The 27,228-nt window shown below is 45.3% G+C and overlaps 2 protein-coding genes and 1 long non-coding RNA gene across 5 annotated transcripts in view; 2 read left to right on the plus strand and 1 right to left on the minus strand.

The window, feature by feature from the left end:
• On the plus strand, positions 1-18,257 carry LRRC41 (leucine rich repeat containing 41). 2 transcript variants are annotated; one of them, XM_004462771.5, is made up of 10 exons: positions 1-504; positions 4,303-4,389; positions 5,420-5,490; positions 11,012-12,113; positions 15,258-15,518; positions 16,087-16,251; positions 16,355-16,453; positions 17,030-17,152; positions 17,384-17,459; positions 17,552-18,257. In XM_004462771.5, exons 1-10 carry the CDS (start codon positions 306-308, stop codon positions 17,769-17,771), a joined length of 2,403 nt encoding a protein of 800 aa, XP_004462828.1. In that variant the 5' UTR covers positions 1-305; the 3' UTR covers positions 17,772-18,257. The 2 variants fall into 2 exon arrangements, with proteins under 2 accessions (XP_004462828.1, XP_058159626.1); XM_058303643.2 differs by lacking the exon at positions 1-504 and adding an exon at positions 570-1,559.
• Positions 18,177-27,228, minus strand: part of RAD54L (RAD54 like) — a 25,158-nt gene continuing 16,106 nt past the window's right edge. The window contains exons 10-18 of one of the 2 annotated variants that reach the window (XM_004462769.5): positions 24,439-24,565; positions 23,361-23,435; positions 23,093-23,223; positions 22,422-22,532; positions 21,916-22,039; positions 21,492-21,570; positions 20,996-21,175; positions 18,687-18,850; positions 18,177-18,588 (exon numbers count right to left, since the gene is read on the minus strand). In XM_004462769.5, the coding sequence (XP_004462826.1) occupies positions 18,378-18,588; positions 18,687-18,850; positions 20,996-21,175; positions 21,492-21,570; positions 21,916-22,039; positions 22,422-22,532; positions 23,093-23,223; positions 23,361-23,435; positions 24,439-24,565 (1,202 nt within the window). In that variant the 3' untranslated portion in view covers positions 18,177-18,377. The remainder of the gene's footprint in view (positions 18,589-18,686; positions 18,851-20,995; positions 21,176-21,491; positions 21,571-21,915; positions 22,040-22,421; positions 22,533-23,092; positions 23,224-23,360; positions 23,436-24,438; positions 24,566-27,228) is intronic. The other variant, XM_058303644.2, reaches the window with a different exon arrangement.
• The window catches only part of LOC139439678 (uncharacterized), a 4,752-nt gene continuing 1,168 nt past the window's right edge, over positions 23,645-27,228 (plus strand). Inside the window, exon 1 of the long non-coding RNA XR_011649677.1 lies at positions 23,645-23,701. This is a non-coding gene — a long non-coding RNA (uncharacterized lncRNA). The remainder of the gene's footprint in view (positions 23,702-27,228) is intronic.

The following is a 27,228-nucleotide window of genomic DNA, read 5'->3' on the forward strand; positions in this document are numbered from 1 at the left end:
GAACACATGCTCCGATTGGCATGTACTACTGGCCAAAAGCAGAGGGTAGGGGTGGCTGGTATTTGCACCTGAGAAGGTTTTGCTAACATATATAGCCTTGGTCATTCCAGACCCAAATATATTGATCTAGGCTTTGATTTAAGATATCAGTTCCTAAAAGACTTGGAAAGTATCCTTATTTTTGCGATATTCGTTTAGCGTAGTTACTATTCGTACCCACATCGCTAATAGAGCCGTCCTTATTGCCGACCTTCTCAAGATGGCGGTCCGCGAGCTACACTCTCGGGCTCGCGCACCTCCCCAAGATGGCGGCGCCCGAGGCCTGGCGCGCCCGGAGTTGCTGGTTCTGTGAGGTAGCGGCGGCAACGACCATGGAGGCCACGTCCCGGGAGGCGGCGCCAGCGAAGAGCTCGGCCTCGGGCCCCAGCGCTCCCCCCGCCCTGTTCGAGCTGTGCGGGCGGGCGGTGAGCGCCCATATGGGGGTTCTGGAGAGCGGAGTGTGGGGTAAGTGGCGGGGTAAGAGGCTACCCCTGGCTACGAGCGGGGGCGGCCCAGCGGCCGGGGGGCGCGGGGGGCGAGGCCGAGAGGCCCGGGGCGAGGCCCAGCCTCGGGCAATGGAAGCCACATTGTCGGGCTGGAGCATGAATTCCGTGACTGGCCGGGTTGGGCAGAGTAATGACGGAGACCAAGTCAGCAGGTGGACTCGCACCGCGGCCTGACTGGGGGCACCGGGGGCGAGGCCAGGAGGCCGGGTCTGGGGCGAGGCAGGTTGGGCCCGGGCGACAGAGGCAGGACTGATGGGCCAGGGCCTTGGGCACCGAACTGACACTCGGACTGGTCCAAACTGGGTAGTGTAGGATCTGGAACCGACGAGCCAGGATGGCCCGGCTGCTGGGGACTGGGGACGGGGGCCGAGGTTGGGAGGCCCGGCGTAAAAGACCCGGGGCCACAGAACCTGACTGACGGCCCGGGGTTTGGGCATCTGCCTGACACACCGTGAGTGCCGAGACTTTGGAGGCTAAACGAATGGACCGGGGCGGCCCAGTAGATAGGAGAGCGCGAGAATGGGGCTGGGGGAAGAGGCCGAAAGACCCGGGCGCCTGGGCCTGCCCGACGGCCCAGGGCTGAAGGGAGCGAACTGACGGCCGGGACCTGGGGTGCCAAACTGGTAGAGCGCCTGACGGGACAGGCTTGGCAGTGAACGCCGGAGGCCACTTGGATGGCCCGAGCGTCTAGGAAGGGCCCGAGTGCGGGTGAGGGTCTGCGAGCGGCGAGCGAGGCTGGAATGACGGACAGGCGAAAAGCGACAAGGAGGCCCCAGGCGCACTGACCGAATGGGAGAGGGGCGCGTCGCCACTAGGAGGCCCTGGTCCAGATGGGAGTGAAAGAAGGCCCGAGGGCGGCCGGGCCGCTCGTCGTCGTTGAGGGTGCCTAGGCAGAGCACCAAAGGCCTGCGGCCCAGGACGCCGGGATGAAGGGCCGAGAAGGCCCGACTGTCTAGCCGGGCTAGTCGGCATGGGAGTCCAGCGGGCGCGGAGGAGAGGAGGCCCAGCTGTGGGGTGGGTAAGGCCGGTTGCAGTCCGGCAGCTGAGGGAAACTCAGATACGCGACTTGAGTAAAAGAGGGGAAAGCTAAGGCTCTGGGAGGCAGGCCTGACTGCACTGAGGATAAGGAGGCCTTAGGCCTGACAGTCTGGTGGTGTGAGGGGGAGGGGTCCAGAGGCCAGGGCTGAAGTTGGATGAGGAGATCCTGCCAGGCTGAGGGCCCAGGTTTGGACAGGGGGTGGCAGGAGAGGAGGCCCTGGAGGTGTAGTGGAGAGGGAGAATGGTACTAGGAGGCCTCAGGGCTGGTGGTGGTGTCTTTGCCAGGAAGAAGGCCCCTGGTCAGGCCAGAGTTAAGGCCTTGAGCTCCCTAGGTGGGGTGTTTGGGTTATACCTTGAAAAGGTGGGTTTGGAGAAGAGACCCTGGAGTTTGGGGGAAGGGGGCTGTGGGAGCTCCAGGAATAAGCCCCAAGACTGGAGAGTGGTCAAGGAGGCCCTGGAATGGGATAGGAAGGAGTGTGGAGGCCCCTGGTGAGGTAGGGATGAGGCTCAGACCTGAAGAAGCCTGAGTGCCTTGTGTAGTAGAGGAGGCTGCTAGAAGCCCCCAGGCAGGCCTGGTGGGGGAAAGGGATTGTCACCACTGGGTGCCAGCAGCCAAGAAGAGTCAGGTTGACCCATGGGAAATGAGAGAAAAGTTGAGGGTAATGTCGAAGGCAGAGAGGGTCTGGCAGTGTTGGCCTGGAGCTTCTGGGATGCTGAACCTGGCTAGGAGAGAGGACTGTGTGTGGAGACCCCAGGTTAGGAAGAGGAAGCATTAGAGATGTAGGTGGAAAGGAAGCAAGGAGAAGCCTGGCTTATGGAGAAAGGAAAGGAGTTTGTGGATAATAGGGGATGGGAATTCATATGGCCGTGAGAGAAGATGGCTAAACAGAGGGAACCATATTGGAAGGATGCTGAGGGGGGTGAGGGGGACAGGGTGAGCAAGGCTCTGGAAGAACTTCTTTGTTGCCTCTTTCCCCTAAAACAATCTTAATGAACAGTTTACTGAATTTTCCTTTCCCACTTCTCCCATCCCCACCACTTGGTGATCCATCATTATCGCTGTTTGAACTCCCAGCCAGGCTGAAAGGAGGGAGACAGGGAGATCCTATAGGCATAGACAGGTAAACACACACAGAAAAAGATCAAGTAAGCCCTCTTAAGAGAAAGGGCCAAATAAGAGACCTGCTAAAGCAGTGCTATTTTGGAGGAAGACCTCAATGTGGGCTGACAGCCGGGAAAGACTTCCTGGAGATAGAAGACTAACACTGCTTTTTGATAGGTGAGAGGAGGAAAAAAGTGGGCAGAAAGCAGGAAAAGGTACATGAGGAAATTTCGCTGATTGTGAAAGAGTGTAGTGGGAGAAGAGGCCAGGAAGTAGGATACGGTATGTTATAAAGGGACTTGAATGCCAGGCTGTGGGGTTGGACTTGATCTTTATGGCAATATAGTCTTTGAAGGGTTTTGAAGAGGGGATGACATCACCAAGAGCACAATGGGGAGAAACTGAGGAGAGGCTGTGGTCAAGAAGAGCAGTTAGAATTCTGTTAAAATAGTCCAGATGAATGGTGATGTGGTCTACGTTAATGTAATAACAGGGAATTAATACTTTCATTCAGCAAGTATATTAACTAATGTGTACAAAGAATTGTCTTAGATGCTTGGATATCAAGATTCAGTTTTTCCATAAGTAAAGATAAAAGGAGATCTTGTAATGGAAGTTTTAAAGAACTTTCCTTTGATATGCTTTGCTCCAAGATCTTAGACCCATTATTGGCAGGACAGAGGTGCTATTGGCAGGAGAGGAATTATACTCAACATTAGTAAGCTTATTGTGGTCAGGCCTTATCTTAAAACAGATTACAAATGAGAGCCCCTTTAATTTCCACAACAATCCCATGAGGTAGTTATCATCCCCATTTTAAAACTGAAGAAACTGAAGCTTAAAGGGGTTAAATAATTTTCCCGAGGATTTACAGACAAGATTTCAGTCAGTTTTGTCTACCTCTAGAGACCAAACCCTTTAGTCACTATGGTGACTCTCAGAACAAGGGAAGTCAGCAGAAACAAGTTTTGTTTTTTAGATATGTTGAATTTTGAGTGTAGAGCCTAATTATCTCTCTTCATAGAAAAGTACTAGTTCAGGGTATAGTGGGGACCCAAAGAATGGAAGTGGTTGATCTGAATGAGTTGGAAAGTAAAATCTTAATAAAGGGCATGTCATACTTGAAAGATAAGTAGTTGATATGTTAGAAGTGTCCAGAACATTCCTGGCAGAGAGAACAGCACGAACAAAGGCACAGAGGCAGAAAGAAGCATAGTATGTTAAGTAAATGAAAAAAATTCGTGTGGCCAAAGTATAGGAGGCAAAGCAGGAAGCTGGAGTTTATAGGGCGCACATATTGCAAGAGGACCTCCTTAATGCAGAATGGTTCATTCTGTTCGGGCAGAACTGAACTGACCATCTCCTAAATGGGTATACCAGCTTGCTTTATAGGATTATTTCAGCTTTGAAGAAGTGCTTGGCCCTGAAATTCCAACCACCAACTGAGTGACTGCAGATTAGTGAACCACATTTTGGAACAGACTTAAGTTAGCTTCTACAGACTCCGTTTGTTAAATCAGTCTGCCCTTCTGTTTTCTTTTCCTATCTGATAGGATAAATAATGCTTGGAACCCTGGGGGGTGGGGGGGAGTAAATTTTGTGTTTTGATTTTTGTAGCCCTCCCAGGCCCAATATTGCAAAGCATCTTACCTCTGCTCAATATATATTACTTGGAGAGGATTGAAGAAACTGCCCTCAAGAAAGGTAAGTGGTTTGTTTTGTTTGGTTTTTTATTTCCCTCCGCTTCCCTCCTGTTGTCTTCTCTCTGTGTCCATTTACTGTGTGTTCTTCTGCACCTGCTTGCATTATCCCGCAGCACTGGGAAACTGCATCTCTTTTTTGTTCTGTCTTCTTGCTGCATCAGCTCTCCATGTGTGCAGCACCACTCCTGGGTGGGCTGTGCATTTTTCACGTGGGGTGGCTCTCCTTGCAGGGTGCACTCCTTGTACATGGGGTGGCTGCGTGGCACGGCACTCTTTGTGTACAGCAGCACTGCGCATGGGCCAGCTTACCACACCGGTTAGGAGACCCTGGGAATCAAACCCTGGACCCTCCATATGGTAGACAGATGCTCTATCAGTTCAGCCACATCTGCTTCCCTCTTAGTCAGTGTTGTGAGCAAGGCACCATCATGTTCTTCAGGTAAACATTACACCTGATACCTGTAGAGAACTTCATACTCTTCATACTCAAAACTTGTTCCTAACTGATTCCTCAGAATATCTTGTAAAATAGAAGGCAAATATATGATGCCTATTATACCGATAACAGTGAGTCAGGCACACATTTAATAGCAAAGCCAAAACTACAAACCAGATCTTCTGAATTTTTCTATTTTACTAAGTTGCTTCCTAAAGCCTTCATTGGGCACACCTGATAACAGCTAACATCAATCTAACCCTTCTGTGCCAAGCACTGTCCTAGGCACTTTATCTAGAGGAACTCATTTACTCATTAAATCCTTTCAACAACTCTAGCTACTGTTAACACCTTTTACAGATGAGGAAACTGAAGTACATAGAGATTTAGCAACATGCCCAAGTTCACACAGCTAGAATGTAGTGTTGCTGATAATCAAACCCAGGCATTCTGTCTTTAGAGTCAATGCTCTTAAGAGTTAATCACCCTGCTATATTGCTCCTATGAACCCAGACAAGGACAATTTGAAAGGCTGATGTACTTTACAGATAGTGGCCAGGGAGCAACCAATTAAGTGTAATATTACTCCCTACAGGCCTTTCCACTCAGGCCATCTGGCGTCGGCTTTGGGATGAGCTGATGAAGACCAGGCCTTCCAGTTTAGAGGTAAGTTAAGGCACTAGGTGAACTCTGGCCTGACTTTATACAGTGAAAGCAGGAATAGCACACAAACACAAGTTAGACATTGGTAAAGTACAGGGGTAGGGATGGAATGGATTCGGGAGGGCTCTGATGGCTTGTTATAGGATTCTGGCCCATTTGGCATTTGTCATTGACTTTACTTATTCACCATCTTTGCAGATTACACAAAACAGGGGAGGGTAGTGATCACACTGGATGATAGAACCAGGATTCCTAGAGGTCTTGACAGGGCTGGAGCAATGGCCAAGTCTAACAAGATGAAATTGAAATCTGCTTGAGTCTAAAAAAGTCCAATTATATGGCATCAGGGTAGCAGGCAGAGTCCTGATTTAGCATCTGTTTATATGAAAAAGACATCGAAGTTTAGTTGACAGTGTGCTGAAGCTACTGTGACTGTACCCTGAGTTGTGTGCACTAATGTAAATATAAAATAGCCTGAAGGACAAGGGAAATAGTCCTGTCTGGCTCTACAGTGGTCAGGCTACCTTTGGAATATGGAGAAAAGTCAAAGCCATATCATGTGAGCCACATTTGGAAGACTGGGGATGTTTTTTTTTCCTGAAGAAGAGAAGACTTGGGGAACAAGGAGTGTATTTGTCACATGAAAGAGGGATTAATAGACTTGCTCTGGGTAGAAGTTAAGGAGGATAAATTTTTTAAACTCTTGAGTATCAGGGATGCAAACAAGCTAATTCCAGAGATAGTAAGATTCCCATCACTAAGTGTTCAAATAGTCTGGATAACTTGGTATTGTATAGGGAATTCAAGCATTGGAAGAGGGGTTGGATAAGATGACCTTCAGGAGTCCTTTAGCCCTGAGAATCTATTATTAATTGATTCAGCTATAACTCACTGGAACTCTCATTTAAGGAGAATTTCTTTTGCTGCTATCCAAGTAAGTGATAAGACAGATAAGTTCAGTACAAGTTTACTAAAGATAGAGGGTAACAAGGAGGCTCAGGGAGAAGGAAGCAAGAAAGGCTTTCCTAGGAAGTAGTATTTGAACTCGACTTTATATGGTGAATGAGGCCAAATGAAAATAACAACAAAGAAAACAAGCTAGTGTCTGGAATTGGAGGTTTAATTTCTGATGACTCACTGCGATCAATAACATTCAGCCCCATATCCTTCAGGTTTTCCACTTCCAGATCTAGACTGACTCCTGGAGTTCAGAATGATGACACTAAGGCCCAACTAGATCCTCAGGCACTATTTATAGGAATTGGGCCCTATGAGGACAAGAAGTAGACTTCAGAATATTAGAAAACAGTAACACCTTTCTGCCATGTGTAAAGAAACATCAGATTCACAAGCAGTGTGGTTGACTAGCTGGTGATTTTAACAATTTTCTCTTGGAGAAAACTTTCTTTTCCCAACATTACCTTAGGCTCCCTAGAAAAGAATGTTTGTTATCCTGTTTTCTGGGCTTAGAACATTTAGGAGGCACCAGGCTTGGTGGCCCAAGAGTCACATAGTCAGAGCTCCTATCTTGGAGCATATCCATTCCAAAGAGTGTCCTCTTCTGCCTCCCACACACAACAGTAACCCTTCCCTCATTCATAATTCAAAAACATTTTTAAGAGCCTGTTCAGTTTCAGGCACTATGCTAGGTTCTAGAGATACCATGGCAAGCAAGATAGGCATAGCCCCTGAATGCTTACAAAGCAATAGTATTTCAAACTGTGTAGTACTAATGTATGTGTATAAACAGATCTGCAGAAGAGAATAGAAATTCTGGGGATAAATGGGGAAATGCAGGATTATTCAATAAGTGGTTCTCTAGCAGTTGGTTTAACAATTTGGAAAAAATTAAGAGTTTCACTTTATAATACACTCCAAAATAATATCTCTGTGGGTTAATGATTAAAATGTAGAAAGTAAAGCACAAAACAACTAAAAGAGAATAAAGATGCTGATTACCTAAAATCAGGATGGAGAAAGAATTCTAATTAGTAAATAGGCAGAATCAAAAAAGGAAATCTAGAGTATATAACCACATAAATATCTCTATAAACAAAATTTTAAAGGTAAACAGGAAGATGCTTGCAACTTTTGAAAAGCAGAGGAATACAGAGAATACGATGGATGAACATCTTAGAATACAATGAATAAAGATTTGGGCAAGTCTCATAGAACATATAAAAATCCTCTGTTAAAATGAAAAATGTTCAATCTCATTAATGAAAAAATGGAAATAATAAGATTTCACCTCCTAAATAGTCATTTTTTACTTGATTTTTGTTTTAAAAAATAATGCCTATTGTGATTATACTAAAAGCCATTGATTATGCACTTTGGATAGATTGTAATGAATACATCTCAATAATACTGCTTAATTTAAAAAATTTAAAAATTGAAAAAGATAATACCTAAGGTTGGCCAGGAGTGAGTAAAACTTTCATTTTCATATGCTATCGGGGGGAAGAAAAATTGTTATAACTTCCTTGGTAGGCAGTTTGGTGGTTTATTTGTCAAGAGTGTTTAAAATGTTCAAATTCTACTTCTCAGAATTTATAGTATGCAAAAATTGAAATAATCCTCTTAAAGAGTTCCAATTGTTCATTACAGCAAAGTTTAATATCAAAAAGGTAGAAACAGTTTTCAACAATATAGGAATTATTGGATTATGGCATATCCATATTTTCAAAATATTAATAAAATCATGCTGTACAATATTAAAGACATGGTGACCTAATTTTTTTTTTAAAGCACAGTATTTGAGCATGTCTGGAATCATCTCAATGCTGTAAAGATAAATACTCCAAAGAGTTAATGTGGCTTAACACAAGAGTTTTCAGTTATCATTCCACAAACATTCCTGTTATCAGGAAAACAATGGACAGTATATAGTAATATTTAATGGCTTTAGCAATTCAGTTCAGGAAAATGTTTAGTCCTTCCTAGTTTAAGTGCACATCTCTCTACTACCAGAGCATGAGTTGCCAACCCTTTGAGAATGGAGAGATTGTTGTAGACTGATGTCACTTCACCTCATTGGTGGTCCCTCCTTTTTCTTACCCTCACCCAAAAGAAAGTATTTAAATGACTTAGCATTTTCTGGGCTATAGTGTACAAGTCCACAAAGAGTGGCTTGAACTAGATCTCTCAAGTATTTTTCAGCTTTTAAGTGTTAGCATAGTTTTTTTAAAGGTAGTAATGGCGGAAAAAATGTGCTCATGGCGTTAATTCATTATAAAAAGCCATTGAAGTTATAACTTATACTCATTTAATCCTCACAACTCTATGATGTGGTTATAGTTATTTTCCTCACTTTACAGATGTAAAGATCTTAATCACACTACCAAGCTGCTTCTCACTGCAGTTATCACATATCAAGGGATGTTCAGATTTCAAATATTCTCTCCCATTATCAGCCATTAACAGCCATAACGTCTTGGTTCACATTTTTGTCCATGTTTCAGCCCCAGATTTTTTAACCATTTATCTCATTTGAGCGCTAAAAGTCTTGCTAGGATCACCTGCAAGTGTTTTTCAAGGGTGTGGATGTGGGCCAGCAAACATTAGTAAAAGTGATAAGGTAAGGTAGAACCCAAAGGACTCAGGCAAACCTTCTTGGCCTCCACTCAAGGCTAGAAGAGATTTGGTTAGCAGATATTTTGCCCTGCCCCCTCCCCCTCACAATGCACCTGTACTACAGCTAGTGAGACCCTAATGTTGCTAAATGCAGTTAGCTCAAACATGAAGATGTTGTTCCTAATTAACACAGCAGGCAGAGTCTAGGGTAATGACACTTTTACCTGAGCAGTAGGGGCCCAGCCATCACATTCTTGGTGACCCAAGTCCTGCCTAGAGCCTCATACATAAATTGAGGGTCATTCTGGTATTGGGGAATGCATGGAGGCAGGGTAAGAACCAAAGTTTTAGTTTTAGTCTTGGGGAACCTCAGGCCCCCACTACCTATGCTTCAGGCTGAGTAAGCATCCTTCTTAACAAGCTTTGCCTCTGTCAAGCCCATTTCACATTATCCATCTGGGCTAATTATCATTAGTGTTAGCAGCAGCAACAGCAGCAGCAGTGACATTTACTTTGTATTTGCAATTTACAAACTGCTTTCACTTGCATTGTCTCATTTGATCTTCATAACAGTCCTGTGAAACAGGTGATGTTATCCATATTTTACAGAAGAGAAAAGAGGTTGAGAGGTCCAGAGTATAAATCAACAGACTTTCTTCTGCACTTTAGGAGAGGATGGAGCCTTAGAGATATCTTGAATTAGAAACTGGGGCCTGGTACCTCTCTTTGTACCTCTTTTTGGGGATGAGAACAATAATTCCCAACCTTTGATCTGTATGTCAGAATCATTTGGGGGGAGTCTTAAAAAAATAAAGGTGTTTGGATCACACCCCAGATGTAACATAACAGAATCAAGTCTGAATCTCTGGCTATATGAATTATTGGGGAGTGCCACAGGAAATTCTGATGTGCACCAAAGGTTGAGAACCACTTGCAGAGTTCTTCTAAACATCAGACTAGTCTGATGAAGTCCCATATCCAATAAAAGCAAATAATGTATTGGCTTGGAGAAAAAAAAAATCTAAGATTTAGTTCCTACTCCCTAGGAATTTCGAATCTGTTTGGGATAAGAAGACATATACACAGGCAAAGAGGCTCAACACCATGAGACTGTCCACCAATATCTTAAATCTGAGCAGTCAGAGTATCAGAGGAATTCCAGTGAGGAAGTCAGTCTGCCTGCCTTCAAGTGGTGAAATGTTAATAGAGCCTTTTTGGTCTGGCAAGAGAGCATTTCTGGGAGATGTAGGAAAGGGCATAAAAGACAGGTTTGGGTCACTGAAGTGACCAATTTGGCCAGAGCAAAGCATTCACATGAGCAACATGTAAGAAATAAAGCTTCTCAGAGGCCAGTTGTGGAGGGTTTTGCCAATCAGGTTGAGGAACCTCAAATTAACTCTAGGCAGTGGGCAGACATTTTTTTAAAAAAGCAGAATATAATCAAAGTAGTGTTTTACAAAGATGAATCGAATGAGCTTGCACAGAGTAGTTTGGGGAAGGGAAAAGGGGACAGGGAAGCTAATGAAATGGTCAGGTGTAAGGTGGTAAGGGGCTGAAAAAAAGATGGTGTTAACAATGGAAAGCTAGGACCAGGTTCTAGAAACAAACAAGGAAGAAACTACAGGATTGAGTGAAGCTTTGCTTGAGGTACTACAGCAAAAGAATGTGGACTCTGGAACCAGATTCCCCTGGCTTCAAATCTTGATTCCACTTACCTGTAGGACCACAGGGGATAGCAACCTCTTTATGCCTGTTTTCTTACCTGTAAAATAGAGCTAATAGTAATACAGATTTCAAAGGATTAAATGAATTTATATAAATTACTTAGAACGTTGCCTGGCTCAGTAAATAGCTAACTGATGGAAGGGGGAAAGAATTCAGAGGATGTCAGTGATAACAGTCCATGGATAACACTCAGAATCGTGGCTGTCTGGCATGTTCTTGCTTGCAGAGTGTGACCTGTTGGCGAGCCAAGTTTATGGAGGCCTTCTTTTCCCATGTTCTACGTGGGACCATTGATGTGTCTTCTGACAGGCGCCTTTGTGACCAGCGCTTCTCGCCTCTTCTGCACAGCTCCCGCCATGTCCGGCAGCTTACCATCTGTAACATGCTGCAGGGTGCAACTGAGCTAGTGGCTGAACCCAACCGCAGGGTTCTGGAGACCCTGGCCAGTTCCCTGCATACCCTTAAGTTCCGCCATCTGTTGTTCTCTGATGTGGCTGCTCAGCAGTCACTTCGGCAGCTCTTGCACCAGCTCATTCACCATGGGGCTGTTAGCCAGGTATCATTATACTCCTGGCCTGTGCCTGAGTCAGCCCTTTTCATTCTTATCCTCACCATGAGTGCTGGCTTCTGGCAGCCAGGCCCTGGTGGCCCACCCTGCCGCCTCTGCGGAGAAGCCTCCCGAGGCCGGGCCCCATCCAGAGATGAAGGGTCCCTTTTGCTGGGCTCACGCAGACCTCGCCGGGATGCTGCTGAGCGATGTGCTGCAGCTCTGATGGCCACCCGGCGGAAGAGTGAAGCCAAGCAGATGCCCAGAGTTGCACCTGCCACTCGGGTAACACGCCGGAGCACACAGGAGAACCTGACAACAGGTGGAACAGACCCTAAAAGGGAGCTGCAGTCCCCGCCCTCTGCTCCAGCTACCACCTCCTCTGCCTCTTCTTCCACATCCTCATCCAAACGGGCTCCAGCTAGCTCAGCCCCCCAGCCTAAGCCCCTAAAGCGTTTCAAGCGAGCTACAGGAAAGAAGGGTACTCGCACCCGTCAGGGATCTGGTGCAGAGTCTGAAGACCTGTATGACTTTGTTTTCATTGTGGCTGGCGAGAAAGAGGATGGTGAAGAGATGGAGATAGGAGAAGTAGCTTGTGGAGCTTTGGATGGGTCAGATCCCAGCTGCCTGGGGCTTCCAGTGCTGGAGGCCTCCCAGCGATTCCGCAGCATCTCCACTTTGGAGCTATTCACAGTTCCACTCTCTACAGAAGCAGCTCTGACACTTTGCCACCTGCTGAGCTCCTGGGTGTCTCTGGAAAGTCTCACACTCTCCTACAATGGTGAGTGTCCTGGAGGGGCAGAGGTTGGGTCTGGGTCTCCCAATAGGACCAGCTCTGTGGTCAGTCCTGTGGGAGGTTGTGGGGGGCAAGGATAGGGGGTATGACCAGAAAGCTGGAGGCACACTCATGAAATAGAGGCTGACTGTTAGTGCTAGGGAAGAGGAACATGAGGGCTATAGGCTTGGCTTGATTTATGGTTAGAAGCAGAGACTCCTGAGGGACAATGAGATGAATCAGCTGAAATCTGAAGAATGGGTATATTATAGATAAGGGAGGCAATCCAGGGCAAGATGGGAGCAGTCTAGTATATATAGTCCCAGCCAGGGCTGGAGTAGGATCTTACCAACTGTACAGACAGGTGGTGTGGGACAGGATCTTTTTTTATCGGACCAGCATCCTGCAAAGCAGACTGTCCTTTTCCACCTGGTTGTGCCCAGCTAGCAAAACTTCAAACTTGGCTAAACACTACAGTAAGCCTAGATTGGTGGGCACTGCTAGAGAAAAGTCATACCACTGTGCAGATTGGTGCTGCTATACATTTGTCAACCTCATGTGAACACTCACTGTGGTTATACCCTCAGCTCCCTTTCCTTCTGTGCCACATCTAAACCCTTCCCTTCTTTCCCAGCACATGACCTCACCTCCTGCATCCCTGAGAAAATAAAAGCCATCACACATGAACTCCTTCAATTTATTAATAAACCTATCAACTCTGCTACATCTGCATTCATCCTTTCCTCCTTCACCATGTAGAAAAGGCCATACTATCTAAGGCTAATTTTTCTACCTGTGCTCTGGATTCATACCCTACCACCTTCTTAGGAAAGCTTATTTCTCAAATGCCTTAATAATAGCTAACTTTTATATACTGCTTAGTATGACATGCATATTTAAGTACTCTGTATATTAACTAATTTAATCCTCACAGCAACTCTGTAGAGTTAAGTACAACTACCACCACTGCCTTTCTCAATCCCACATTCCTTAATTACTTTAAAGAATTATTTGGGGATACAAGTGGTGAGTGCGTCTCCCCATGTTCCGGGTTCAATCCTCGATACCTCCTTAAAAAAAAAAATTATTTGTATTGTCTCCACTTCTCTCACAGCCACTTCAAAGTTCTCATTTTATGTTAATTCTTGGCAACATTTGCTAGTATGAAGTATTGTCTTTTATGAAACATCCTCTTCTTGTTTATACTACTATAACCTTTTATAATCTTTTCTTCCTCCATTTCTGGACATTACTTCTCTTATTTCATAATCAGAGTTCTTCAGAGCTCTCCTACTTTGCCAGATACCTTTTGGACAATTTCATCCACTCCCATGGCTTTAATTTCTAATTCTATGCTGAAGACTCCCCTTTATATGACATTAGCCCAGATCTTTCTCCAGACTTATTTATCCATCATCGTTTGGGAAACCATGGGTTCCCAACTCCTGTGTCCAACCTGAATGCATCTTCTTCCATTTATAGTGATCCTTCTGTTCTCAGTAAGCAACATCACAGTTGACTCAGTAGCCCAAGAAGGGTAAAACCCCTTCCTTTACCCTACACATCTTATTTGTTCAACATGTCTTATCTTTACACTGTCTCTCAAAGGCATTTTTTTCTCTATCTCCACCTCCTTAAGTCAAGCTACCATTATGTCTCACCTTTCAGCAGTTCCTCCTGACTCTACTCTAGCCATACAATCCATTATTTACACTGCAGCTCAAGCATTCTGTAAAAATGCAGATCTGATTCTGCCATTCCTTCCACTTAAAAATCCTTCAGGGGAGTGGATGTGGCTCAAGCAGTTGAGCACCTGCTTCCACACGGGAGGTCCTGGGTTCAGTTCCTGGTACCTCCTAAACAAAAAAAAAGCAAAACAAACAACTCAGGGATGCCAATGTGGCTCAGTTGTTGAGCCCTGGTTTCCCACATATGAGGTCCTGGGTTCAATCCCCAGCCTTAGTACCTCAAACAAACAAACAAACAAAAAAACCCTTCAAATGGCTTCCTGTCACCATACTGCTAACAAGGCTATTCATCTTCTCACCCCTGCTTACCATCATGCACACTTTCCCACTCATACTTTACCCACCAGTTACATTAAATACTTTCCAGTTTTTGGATCCTGCCAATCTTTTTCCTTCAGGCCTTTAATATATGCTGAGTTTTCTCTGCCACTCTCTTCTCCCTCCCTTTAGCCTTGTCTCCTTTGTTCTTCAAAACTCAGTTGGAAAGCCTTCACTAATGCAGCCTAGACCAGGTGTTAGGTACTCTACTTCCCTAGTTTCTATCATGCTTTTGTTATCTGGCTATATAGGCAGGAACATCTGCTCACAAGTACCTAGCAGAGTGTCTGGTATTTAGTAGGTATTGGGTAAAGTTTAGTTCAGTGAATCAACAGGAGCCTGCTCAATCTAATGAGATAAAACGTAGGGAGTGAGTTCCTAGGAAATTGTTTTGTGGCATTAAACTACCCTAACCTTTCAGTATCCTCTCATCTGTGGGATATGGTTTTCCTTTTTTGCTTCATTCCCACCCAGTGAGTCATCTAAAGTATTCCCTTGTGGGTCACTGTCACACTCCTGCTCAGTTTCAGGTGTTCCCCGTGACCTGTTAAGCCCTCTCTTTAACCTAGCTTTCAGGACCTTCCACAACACAGGCTGCATACTTCCACCCTCTAGAAGCTCTTTTCTGAGCCACCTTCATGCACCACCCCCACACACTTAGCTATTATCTTTGACTGTGTCTTCTCCCTATGTCCAATATTTCCTTCCTTCAAAGACCTGCTTCTTCAGCAAACTACTCAAAACCTAGAAGTCCAGAGACTTCTGCTGCTGTCTGGGCCTATCAATAGCTGGAGCCACATGTTGCCCCACCACATCTTCTGTTTTATGACTCTACCCTGACTAATGCTTCTTGAGGGCATGGCCCAGTATAGTAGGCATCAGTTTGTTGGTTACCTGAGGAAAAAGCGAGACAGTGGATGAGTAGCTGAGACAAATGGTTCTAAATAACTTGATCCAGAGCTCAAGAGATGTGGTAGTAATGAATAGAAATACTTGGAATTGTCTTTGAATATGTTATCCTTGCATAGCTTTGTTCTTGCTTATGCTCCCACATGACTCTGACCTAATCTCTTTCCTGCCATAGGCCTGGGCTCTAACATCTTCCGCCTGCTGGACAGCCTACGGGCCCTGTCAGGCCAGGCTGGATGTCGCCTCCGTGCCCTGCATCTAAGTGACCTATTCTCACCACTGCCCATCCTGGAGCTGACACGTGCCATTGTGCGAGCCCTGCCTCTGCTGCGGGTCCTCTCTATTCGTGTCGACCACCCCAGCCAGCGGGACAACCCTGCTGTGCCAGGGAATGCAGGGCCCCCTAGCCACATAATTGGGGATGAGGAGATACCAGGTGAGGCACTGCATGTATCTCAACAAAAATGTACAAGAACATTGTGTGGTAAAGTGGGGAGGACCTCAAATCCAGACCTACTGTTACTTATTCCTGGCTAATCTAGGCTTTGTTCCCCATTTTAGAGTCTGCCTTCCTTTCAGATAATCTTAAACTGGAGAGGGCCCAGACCACCATGAACCCAGTAGGGATCAGTTTGGTAACTCATCCTCCAGGAAGAGTCTGAACCAAGAACATAACTGATCTTTAGACTAGATTAGGTTGCCTCGTATGTTCCCTTAGGTCCTGTATGACTCTTATCCCACCATTCTACAAGCTCTGTTTATTTGCTTGTGTCTGAGTAATCTAGCCTTCTGGATTAAAAGTTCTGTGACGGCAAGGCCAAATCTTGCATTTAATGCTCTATCCTCAGAACCTAGCACAGTGCCTGATATATCAATAGGCATTCAAGGACAAGTAGTTAGATGAATAGATGACTTCTTAGTGAATCCTTAAGGAAAGGATTAGATCTGCTATGAGAGTAATATACAGATTACCAACTGGAATCTTCTTTCCCTGTCTTTTCCAGAAAACTGCTTGGAGCAGTTGGAGATGGGATTTCCACGGGGAGCCCAACCAGCCCCACTTCTCTGCTCTGTACTGAAGGCCTCAGGTTCTCTGCAGCAGCTGTCCCTGGATAGTGCCACTTTTGCCTCTCCCCAGGATTTTGGGCTTGTGCTGCAGACACTTAAAGGTAGGACCTAGAAAGAATGGTAAGGGGGGAGATAGATGGGGACCTTGCATTGTTCTCTGTTTAAGCTAATGCTCATGGCCCATTGTCTCCGCCTTCCATCTAGAATACAACCTAGCCCTGAAGAGGTTGAGCTTCCATGACATGAATTTGGCTGACTGTCAGAGTGAGGTGCTCTTTTTGCTACAGAATCTGACTCTTCAAGGTGAGGTTCCATTCAGAACCTGGAACATTCCTGAGTTCTCATTGTGACTGCCTCTGTCTTACTATGAGCAAACCACTGTCCTTTCTTGGCCTTGTGTCCTCATCTATAAAATGTATATAGAATCTGTACGACCTTCCTACTAAAAGGCCCCAAACTCAACTTCTCTACTAAATGAGGGAAATTACTCACTTTGAGTCTCACTGAGAATATTTTCTTACCTTTCAGGGACTGACAGAAATGGTGTTGGGGAAGGGTAAATGTGCTGCACCAGGCTCCCCTCATAGGCTTCTCTCTGATCCCAACCCCTGTATAAAGGATGCTAAGTGGATGGAGAGGGAAAGAAGGAAGTGAATCGAAAATTGGCCGTGCAGAGACTCTCCCCTACAGTGAATATTCAATTACTGGTTTGAATCCTGATTTAGTTCCAGCCTTGTTTAGGGCTTTGGACAAATTCCTTCCTCTTTCTGGGCCACTATGAAATATCAACACCCCCTGCTAGGGCCAACTGCTAGGATTAGGAGGGGCAGCACCAGTCCTAGTGCAGCCATCAGAATTCACTCTAATTTCTCTTGACAGAGATTACCTTCTCCTTCTGCCGCCTGTTTGAGAAGCGCCCAGCCCAATTTCTGCCTGAGATGGTTGCTGCTATGAAGGGCAACTCCACACTGAAGGGCCTTCGGCTGCCAGGGAACCGCCTGGGTGGGAGCCAGACCCAGGGGAGGGGGGGGTGGGGACAAGGCCTTTGACCCAGAAACTCCGTGGGTAAGGGCATGGCCCCCTCCACTGGGAGCATGGGGGTAGAAATGTAGATATTTGTGTGCTCGGGCTTCAGAAACTGGCAGGACTGGGTTCTTTCCCAGCCAGAGTTGGGTTGGGATATCCTTGTTCTGGTCTTAGGTGAAGGATGACAGGCGCTTCTCTCCTCCCCAGGGAACGCTGGCCTGCTGGCCCTGGCAGATGTTTTCTCAGAGGATTCATCCTCCTCTCTGTGTCAGCTGGACATCAGGTACATGGGGAGGGATGAAGGGATGGGGCTACAGGGACATAGACCAGGGATCAGTCGCTTCCTAGGTGTCTAATCCATCTCGCCCCTACCAGCTCCAACTGCATCAAGCCAGATGGGCTTCTGGAATTCGCCAAGCGGCTGGAGCGCTGGGGCCGTGGAGCCTTTGGTCACCTGCGCCTTTTCCAGAACTGGCTGGACCAGGATGCAGTCACAGCCAGGGAAGCCATCCGGCGGCTCCGGGCAACCTGCCACGTGGTTAGCGACTCATGGGACTCCTCCCAGGCCTTCGCAGATTATGTCAGCACCATGTGATGGGGCCCATACCTCACAGGCCCATGCTCGGTACCATCAGCTTGCAGGGGCTGAGACATGGGTTGCCCAGACCCCTAACCACCAACTCTTTCTCTTTCTGCTACCTTTTTTCTCTTCTTTCCTTTCCCCCCTGCACTGAGGTCCTGGAGGTCTTAATGGGGGCCCAGCAAAGGTATTCCCAGAGTTGGGTTTAGAGCCTTTGGGCCCCTTATTCAGTACCCTGGGAACCCTGGGCCAGGAAATTACAGTGATCATTATAGTCACTGAGAACAGTCCCTCTCCCCCTGCCCCAGGGTTCCTGCTTTCCCTCCTTAAGCAGGTACCCAGGCTTTAGAGAAGTGTAGGAATGCCCACTACCAGGCCTCTTCCCAGCTGGGCTCATCACACTGCTCCCAGGCCTCAGTCCCTTTCATACCTTTATTCCTTTCTTTTTTTTTTAAACCAAAAAAAAGTTTTTCTTATAAAATAAATTTTGGGCAAACATCATGCAGCCCTTCTTGATGACTTTCTCCCAGAGAACAAAACACAGTAGGGCCCTGTGAGGCAGGGAACCCCCTTTCCCTGTCTCCCTCTCCCACACACAACTACACCCAGACCGGCTGGTTATCAGTGGACCCCCCGCTGCTCCTCATGGGAGCGCTGGTGGAAGACGAAGGTGATGGCAGTGGAGGCAGCATCCCAGGCAGCCTGGAGTACCTCATCCTGGAGCCCCCGCTTATCAGTGCTGTGGTTCCATTGAGCCAGATCTGAGGTACAGTCGGAACCATCAGGGGGAGGCCAGACCTGGTGGTTGTTGACACAGCGACGACAGCGCAACCTGGGGGCAGCAGACAGGGCTGTGGTCACTGCAGAGCCTACCTCCATGCTGTACAAGGAGCTCAGAGATAAAGGCCAACAAGGGCATTCTTTACCTACCTGTCATGTGTATCACTGAGGCTAGCTGCATCCAGGGTAAACAGCTCCTTCAATTCGCCCAGAGAGAAGTGCCGCTCCACATCCTGCTCCTTGTCCACCACACAGCTGCTCAGTGCTTTCTTGTGGCTCTGACGTTGGAAGATCTTTTCCTCAATGGTTCCTGCCTGGGGGGGAGGGAGGGATGGGGGGGGGAACCTTAGTCATCCTCATACAGAGGAAGCAGGGAAACCCACGGGCTGAAACTACAGCCACCCCAGTGAAGGGGGAGATGGATGGAAAATAAGAGTTCTACAGCAATACATTGTCTGCTCAATTGAGCCTCATTTTCCTAGTGTCGGGAACATCACCTGAGCTTGTCTGCCCACCCAGTTATTTTCTGTACCAATGGAGGGTGCCTGGCTGAGTTCACCTTTAGGGTGAACTAGGTTCATCTCCACCATCTTCATCAGACGACTACACCAAGCCGGAGTCTCACTGATTGAGTAAATATTAGGTAAAGAATTAAGCTGCTGCAATATCCAATTGAGGGATAGCTATGGTCTTAACAGGGGATGAAATTAAAGAATGTGAAATCAGTAGTAATTGGTAGGAATCTAGTTGTTAGGGGACAGACCAGCTCAGTGGGATAATTACCAAGTTTGGGTTGGGTGGATAACGGAGCCATTAAATGATGGAATTCAGAAGAACAAGTTTAGTCATGATGCATCTAAAATGCTCATAAAACATCCAAATGGAAATGTTGGAAATGTATAGTAGTGATGAAAATACAGATCTACAGCTCAGGTAAGAAAGCCAAGCTCAAAATTTAGTTAGAAACTCATCAACATAATAATCAACATATATGAAAGCAGAGGTCGGAGACCCAGAATGGAGTTTCCAATGAGAAGAGAATTTTAAGAAGGGAGTAGTAGTCGAGGGTGACGCGAAAACAAAACAACAGTCTCTTGTTTTGGCAATTAGGAAATCAGTCATCCATGCAAAAGCAGACTCAATGGCATAAAGGGCCAGAAGCCACACTGCCAGTGTCTGATGAGTAACTAAAAGAAAAGGAGGTAAAAAAGTTAATCTGTTTGCTTTAGAAAAACTTGACAGTGAATATAGGATTGGACAGAGGTTGAAAATTTTCATTTAAACAAGGTGAAGAAGTTGATCAAGAAAAAGTATGGGATGGGGTCTAGAACAGAGCTGGACGGGAGCCTTGAACAGAGAGGAAGGGAATCCTCTTGCATACACATTTATGGAACAGATGAAGAAAGGTGAAAGAATTCATGCCTGATAAGCCTACATTTTCTCTCTGAAGTACAAAACAAGGGGTCTGCAGAAGTTATAAGGGACAGGGTTGGGTAAGAAACTTGAGGGAAGTGGTAAAGGCCTGAAGTAGTTGAAGGAAATGAGAATTTGGTGGTGGTCCACTAAGGGCAGAATTTAGCTGATGTAGAAGCCAAAAACAGCTGGAATTATCCAAGTGGAGTGCGTATTAGGGAAAGGGGCTGAAAGGATGCACAGTAACAACAGCTGGACAGAAAATGAAGTCAAGCTGGATGGGGAGTGATGGATTGGGAGATGGGGTGAGGGTGGGGGATTTCTAGGGACATTAGGTTGAAGAAGATGTAGTGAGTATGAAGACAGAGAAAGAAGGTTAGGGAGTGAGAGTACAATGATAGCTCTTAAAAGTACTGGGTATTGACAAGTTCCAGAGTGTGATCATGGGAGTAATTAGATGAGTGGGAGTTGAGTTCATTAGGTCAAGGAAGCATGAAGGCCAGAATGCTGGCCCTTGAAGTCAGCCAGGATGATAGCTGAATTTGAAGAAAGACTGAGCCCAAAGTCACTGAGGAATTAGGAAAACAGCACAGGGTAGATGACTGCAACAAGGAAGAAAAGTTGTCAAGTCAGACATGAGCTTCTGAGGAGGAATTTTGGGATGGATGGTCTGAAAGTGGTAACTGAAAACTTGGAGAATGCCTATACCACTTCTTAGCTCTATGGAACATGGGGTGTGAAGACTACAAGGCAAGAGGCACAGAAGTTGGGTATGTGGGAAAGCAGGTGCTCTGTGAAAAGAATGAGACCATAAGGGGATTTACCACTGAACAAGGGTCCAGAGGGCATAGTAAGAAGGGTTTGGAGGAATAAGGTGAGGGAAAGGGGAGAAAGAACAGATGAATCAATGGCTAGAAGATAAGCCCATAGCCTGGCCACTGCTAGAGGCAGAGGAGTCAAAGAAAAGCACTGAGAAACAATCCATAGTGGTCCTAAAGGTCTTGGTCCATAACCTGCCCCTATCTGACCATTATCACCATCCTTACAGACAGCAGGCGGTAGATATAGCAGGTCTTCTTTTGACCATCACGCCAGACCCGGGCCATGGCTTGTTCATCATTGGCTGGGTTCCAGTCAGGGTCAAACATGACCAGCCGGTTAGCCCCAATAAGATTGAGGCCACAGCCCCCAGCTTTGCTGCTCAGCATGAAGACAAAGTCAGGGCTCTGGGAAGATAGGAAGTAAGGGAGTAACTTTTTACAGCCTATATGGGATTCTGTTCAGCGCAGTCAGCTCTTTTCCCTCATGCCTCTGTGCTCCTATGGTTCAGACCCATTGACAGACCCACTAATTTATCTGCCACGGACCAATTTTCCAGCCCACAAAAAATCAGTTCCCACCCAGCTGTCACCAACCAGCATAATTCAACCATACCCACAAGAAAAAAAACAAAACAAAAAAAAACCCTTATAGCTTCTTTATCAATCCTTAATTCTGCTGTTACGGCATAGGCAGGTATGGAGGGAAGGGCTGTGCATTTACCGACAGACTGTTGAAGCGCTCTACAACCTTGGCTCGCTTTTTGATGGACATCGTGCCATCCAGGCGGACATACAAGTACCTGAAGAGGAATCCAAAGATCAAGACCCAGGAAGGAAGCAGAGCCCATTGGAGCCAGAGCTATTGAAGGGACTGAATCAACCATGCCTGAGGCTATTCATGTACAGCCTGAGGTCCTAAACACCCAAAGGGAGGGGCAGGAAGCTAAGGTCCAGGTCTCTATCCTTGGGAGTACCTAAAAAACCAGGGAACTGTTCTGCTTAAAGATGGACCTAGGGCCATCTCAGCAAAAAAGGGAACAGACAATTCCTGAGAAGTCTCTTTTTTACTCACATCTGACCCACATCCACCCATCAGAATACCTAATATTCCTAAGTGGGCAGTAGAGAAGCAAGCTCTTCCCTACCTTCGGACCCGACAGAGCTTCTCAAAGAGGTCCAGTGTCTGGGTGTAATTGGATACCAGCACTACTTTGTCATTGCTGCAGCTCCGGGTCACCGCCAGGATGTAATCAAGAACCAGCATCTTACCTGAAAGAGCAGCAACCATCAAACCCCAATGGGCCCTCCCAGAAGCCCAGGACCAATATCCTGCCCCATATTCTATTTTATATTTTCTCGGTCCACCCTCCAAATATTAATGAAAAAGCCATCAATATTGATTTGTTATTGTTAATTTTGTAGCCATTGATACCCTTCAGTATATTTGTTATTTTCATTAAATACTTCCTTGAGAGTTTTTAGTATTTTTAAAAAATATTATGTAAAATATGCACTGCTATCTTTTATATTAAAGAAAAAGTTAGAAAAAAAGAGAGGAAGGAAAAAGGATAGCTCTAGTACAAAGAGAACAACCCCACCCTTCTTCCACCCTTCTTCCAGAGAAGTTCAAAATTGGTAGGAAAGGGCTTACCTGACAGCTGAGGCTCTAGAGTCTTGGAGCTATAACCAGATGGGAATATGTCCAAGGTACCCTCAAAGCCATCCTCCTCTTCCACACACTTGTCATAGATCAGTGTTGGGTCTGGGGGTGGGGGCAGCAGGGAGAATGCAAGCTACTTTGTCTTCTGAAAGTTCCATTTTAATGCTCACTAGAATTCCCTCTAGAAGCCTAACTCAAAAGGTCTGCCTCGGTCCCAGTTTGCAGTTAGTGACACCTAGGACCTTAGGTGGACAATCTTGATCACTAGTGTGTTTTCCCAGCAACAAGCAGAACTATAATGGAGAAACTAAGTTTTCCTTCTTATTTTTCTCTCTTCCCCAACATTTTATATGCATATATGTGCATGTCTACATGCACACATTTATTCACACACGTGCACACGTACACACACACACATACTCATCTACATACCCCAAGTATCACATCAAGCATGGTCTGGGAAGGGAATAAACTGAATTCTACAAAGCAAAGGGTCGGGTTTACACAGTACACAATGTAGGGCTCATGTCTTGGGAAGGGCTGGAATCACATGTGGCCTCTAAGAGGACTCGAGTTTTAGTGAAGGTGAGTGGATTACCCAAAGGAGCCTTTCTTCCCTTGCTCATTCTCACAGAGGACCCCAGGAAATGGGCCCAACTCACGATTACATAGCTTCTTTAGCGAGGTGATAGAAGAAAGGGAAGACACACTCATCTTGCCCTCACACAACTCTTCTGCTGGCTTGGCTTGTCTCAGAAACCTCTTGTATAACTCAGTCTGAAGGGGTGTTAGCCTGAAACAAGATAGCTAGGTCAGTGGGGAAAGGCTGGACCATACTTCTGCCCTCTGAGGACACCTTAAGAGACCAGCCATGCCTCAGGGGCTAAGCTTTTACTCACCCACTCCATACCCCTCAGTTGAGTTTAGTACCTACAACAAACCACCTGCTCAATCTTCACTGGCAAATATTTAGAGAGGATATCAGATGTTCTCCGGATCAGGCACCTGGGAAGAAGAGGATAAAAAGCAAGTGGCTTATAAAACTGCCATAACTACTGGAATAATAGCTACACTCAAAAGACCAAGACTGACTCTCTTTTCTAGTCTCAAATACCACGGCCCTGTGGCAAAGATATATATATATAAGGGTTTCAGCCATGGGAACAAATCCAAACAGTCTACCTTAGACTAACAATTTCTCTTCCCCTTCAACAGGCTGGCTGGTCTTCAAGAGAGGCCCAGGTTTCCAACTGAGCCTGGTGTTCCAACAGGTAAGCAAGCTGCAAATCACTAAGTCCTCAGGGGAGTTTCTGTTTGCATTTGCTCAAATGCCTGCCACATGGCCCAAGGCTCAATGAAATTAAGCCCATACCTCCTGGCAGACCAGGAACAACAGGGATCAGGCACCTGAGAAGCAGCTCCTAGGAACACACTGACTCTCCTTGCCATCTAAAATTGGGAGGGAGAGAGACCTGAAAGCTGTGAAGGACAGCAGGACACATCAGGATATAAACCACCAAGTGTGCAAGCCTACAACAGAGGAGTCAGGATGTACCTAGCCCCTGGACTAATGTGGCCTCCATGGAAAAAGAAGCCCTCTTAGCCTGGGCTCTATACCCATTCTTTAGGTTTACTCTTCCTGTCACAGAAAGGTTATGATACCTGGGAAGGGAAGACTGGTGCTTTAGGTCTGACATAGACAGAAGCTTCTGCAGTACTAGCAACACTCCAAGAGATATTTTGCTCAGAAGTCCAAAAGCATCAGTTTAGAGCTTCCTCAGCAGGTTGGTAGGCAGCCCCAAACCAAGCACAGGGCCCAGGCCAGGAGGAAAGTAGTGAGCTGACCTGCAAGATCCCTTCATTTCGAAATTCAGTGGCCTAGAATCCCAGTCCCTGACAGTTCTACACAGGCTGAGGTTCCAAAGGATTGGCCCCAGATGGCTTTAGGGGTAATGTGCGGGGACCTCAGGAAGGGTGCTGTTGAGCCCAACACTCACGCAGCCATTACCTGTTCACAATGCTGGTGAGCTCCCGCAGTCGCTCCTCTCCTCGATGCCTGTCTGCCTCACTGGCAGCTGCGTCTCGACCCTTCAAAATTGGCAACTCAAAATGCTTCTTGAACTCATGGGCAGTCCCTGAGCACAAGAGAGAAGGAAAAATGAAAGAATTAAAGAACAGAGAGAAAGATCTTCCCCCAGAAAAGGTAGACTAGTTTGTTACGGATCAACCTCCCTGCCAAGAACAAAGCTGAACAAAAACAGGCAATTTCTTTTTCAAGGAATCAGAGAGCGATCAGAGCAGCAAAGACCTAAAGGACCAAATAGTGATGAGATAATGGATTAAAACCCAGCTATATTACTAATTACATTAAATGTAAAAGGAATGAAAGGTAATCCTGGTACTTCTAAAAACAAGCAAGCAAAAACCCAATAGAAAGGTGATAAATGCACAACATTATGATTATACTAAAAACCACTGATTATACCTTGGATAGAGTGTATGGTATGTGAATATATCTCAATAACTGCTTAATAAATAAATGAATAATTGTGCAATAGCCAGAAATAGCAGCTATGTACAGCAGGGGAAATATAATAGATTGAGAGGTGAAGAATTTTCTTTCTTCATTATTTTATTGAGATAAGGAAAATGCTCTAATAATGAATGAAATGATAAATACACAACTATGTGATTATATCAAATACCACTGATAATACACTTTGGATGAATTGTATTCTTTATTATGTATTGATAAAATTGATTTGCTTAAAAAAATAAAAATAAAAAAGCAATAGTAGAAAAAAACATATCCACAATCACAGTGGCAGATTTTAGCATACATATCAAACATTGTAGAATGCAGCCATGCATAAAAGTCTTATGTTAGAAAATAAAAAATAGGGGAGCAGATGTGGTTCAAGCAGTTGAGCACCTTTTTCCCACATGGGAGATCCTGGGTTCAGTTCCCAGTGCCTCCTAAAAAAAAACAAATAAGCAAAACAAATGAAAACACCAACAGGGGAGCCGACGTGGCTCAGTGGTTGTGCACCAGCTTCCCACATACAAGGTCCCAAGTTAAATCTCTTGTCCCTCAAATAAATAAACAAATAAGGCTGAAAAATCAATTATCTAAGTATCCATCTCAAGAAGTTAAATAGAATGACAGAGTCAAAAGTTGGTACTTTTAAAACACTAATAAAATTGGTAAACCTATGGCAAGACTGATCGAGGGAAGAAGAAAAGGAAGTGAGAAGGCACAAAAATAACAGGAATGAAGAAATGGGTCACACTACAGATTCTAAAACATTCAAAAGCTAATTCTCTGATAATAAATTTTAAAATGTATATGAAAGAGACTGCAAATTCCTAGGAAAACAAAAAACTTACCAAAACAGAAACAAGAAGAGCAAATCTGAATAGTCCTTTAACAAAGAAATTGAATCCATGATTTAAAACCTTTCTACAAAGAAAACTCCAGGTTTAGATTACTTCACTGGTAAATTCTTCTAAACACTTAAGGAAAAACTGAGTTGCATTACCAATGTTATACAAACTCTTCCATAGAAAATAAAAAGAAGGAACCCTTCCTAATTATTTTATGAGGCCAGCATAACTTTGATATCAAAACCTGAAACCAAAACCATTATAAGAAAAGAAAATTTCAGGCCAATATCTCTGATAAGTATAGTTGTAAAAGTCCTAAACAAAATATTAGCAAACCAAGTTCAACAGTATCTAAAAAAGATATTACCATATCAAATTGGATTTATTATTTATTCCAGGAATGTAAGGTTGATTTAATGTTTGAAAATCAATCAATATAATTCCCATATTTATACTATAACAGGGGAAAAATATGCTCATGATATGCTTTCTAAAAAAGCATTGAATGAAATTGAACACTTACTCATGATCACTGAGTGGAATAGGGAAGTGTGTAGACTACAATGTAGACCACTGTCCATGTGTTGCAGCAATGCTCCAAAATATATTCACCAGGTGCAATGAATGTGCCACAGTGATGGAAGAGGTTGTTGATGTGGGAGAAGTGGGATGTGGGGGGGTGGAGGGTATACGGGGACCTCATATTTTTTTAATGTAACATTTAAAAGAAAATAAAGAAGAAGAAAAAAAAAAATCCTATAGGGAAGCTGATGTGGCTCAACTGATAGAGCTTCCACCTACCATATAAGAAGACCTGCCTGGGGCCTCCTGGTGAAAAAGAAGAGAAAGCGTGCCCATACAGCAAGCCAGTACCCACATGAGTGCCCACGTGATAAGCCAGTACCCACACGAGTGTCCACGTGAGTACCCACATGGTGAGCCAGTGCCCTGCGCAAGTGAGCCACACAGCAAGATGATGACGCATCAAAAAGAGAAACAAGGGGAAAGTCAAGAAGAAGCATAGCAGAAACCAGGAACTGAGGTGGCGCAATTGATAGGGAACCTCTCTCCCCACCAGAGGTCTCCAGGATTAAATCCCAGTGAATCCTAGAGGAGAGAAAATGAGAAGAGAAGACAACACAGACAGCAAAAACAGCAGGATGGGAGGAGGGGAAGGAGGGAAAATAAAAAATCTTTAAAACCAAAAATCTCCTATAACTGTAATAATAAAATAGTAGAAAATGTCCTTAACCTGTTAAAGAATGACTACAAAACCCAACAGGAGGGAAGCAGATATGGCTTAAGCAGCTGGGTTCCTGCCTACCATACGGGAAGTCCTAGGTTTGGTTCCCGGTGCCTCCTAAAGAAGACAAGCAAGACAGTGAGCCGTCAATGGGCTGGCACAGTGAGATGA

This window comes from Dasypus novemcinctus, chromosome 9, assembly GCF_030445035.2.
Source record: "Dasypus novemcinctus isolate mDasNov1 chromosome 9, mDasNov1.1.hap2, whole genome shotgun sequence".
NCBI lineage: Eukaryota > Metazoa > Chordata > Mammalia > Cingulata > Dasypodidae > Dasypus > Dasypus novemcinctus.

What these genes read in the sequence shown, in the direction of transcription:
- LRRC41 (XM_004462771.5), top strand. Translation starts at nt 306, where the DNA reads ATGGCGGCGCCCGAGGCCTGGCGCGCCCGGAGTTGCTGGTTCTGTGAG. An exon ending in CCAGGCCTTCCAGTTTAGAG is followed by an intron (nt 5,491 to 11,011) that starts GTAAGTTAAGGC and finishes TCTTGCTTGCAG; the next exon opens with AGTGTGACCTGTTGGCGAGC. An exon ending in CTGTGTCAGCTGGACATCAG is followed by an intron (nt 17,460 to 17,551) that starts GTACATGGGGAG and finishes CGCCCCTACCAG; the next exon opens with CTCCAACTGCATCAAGCCAG.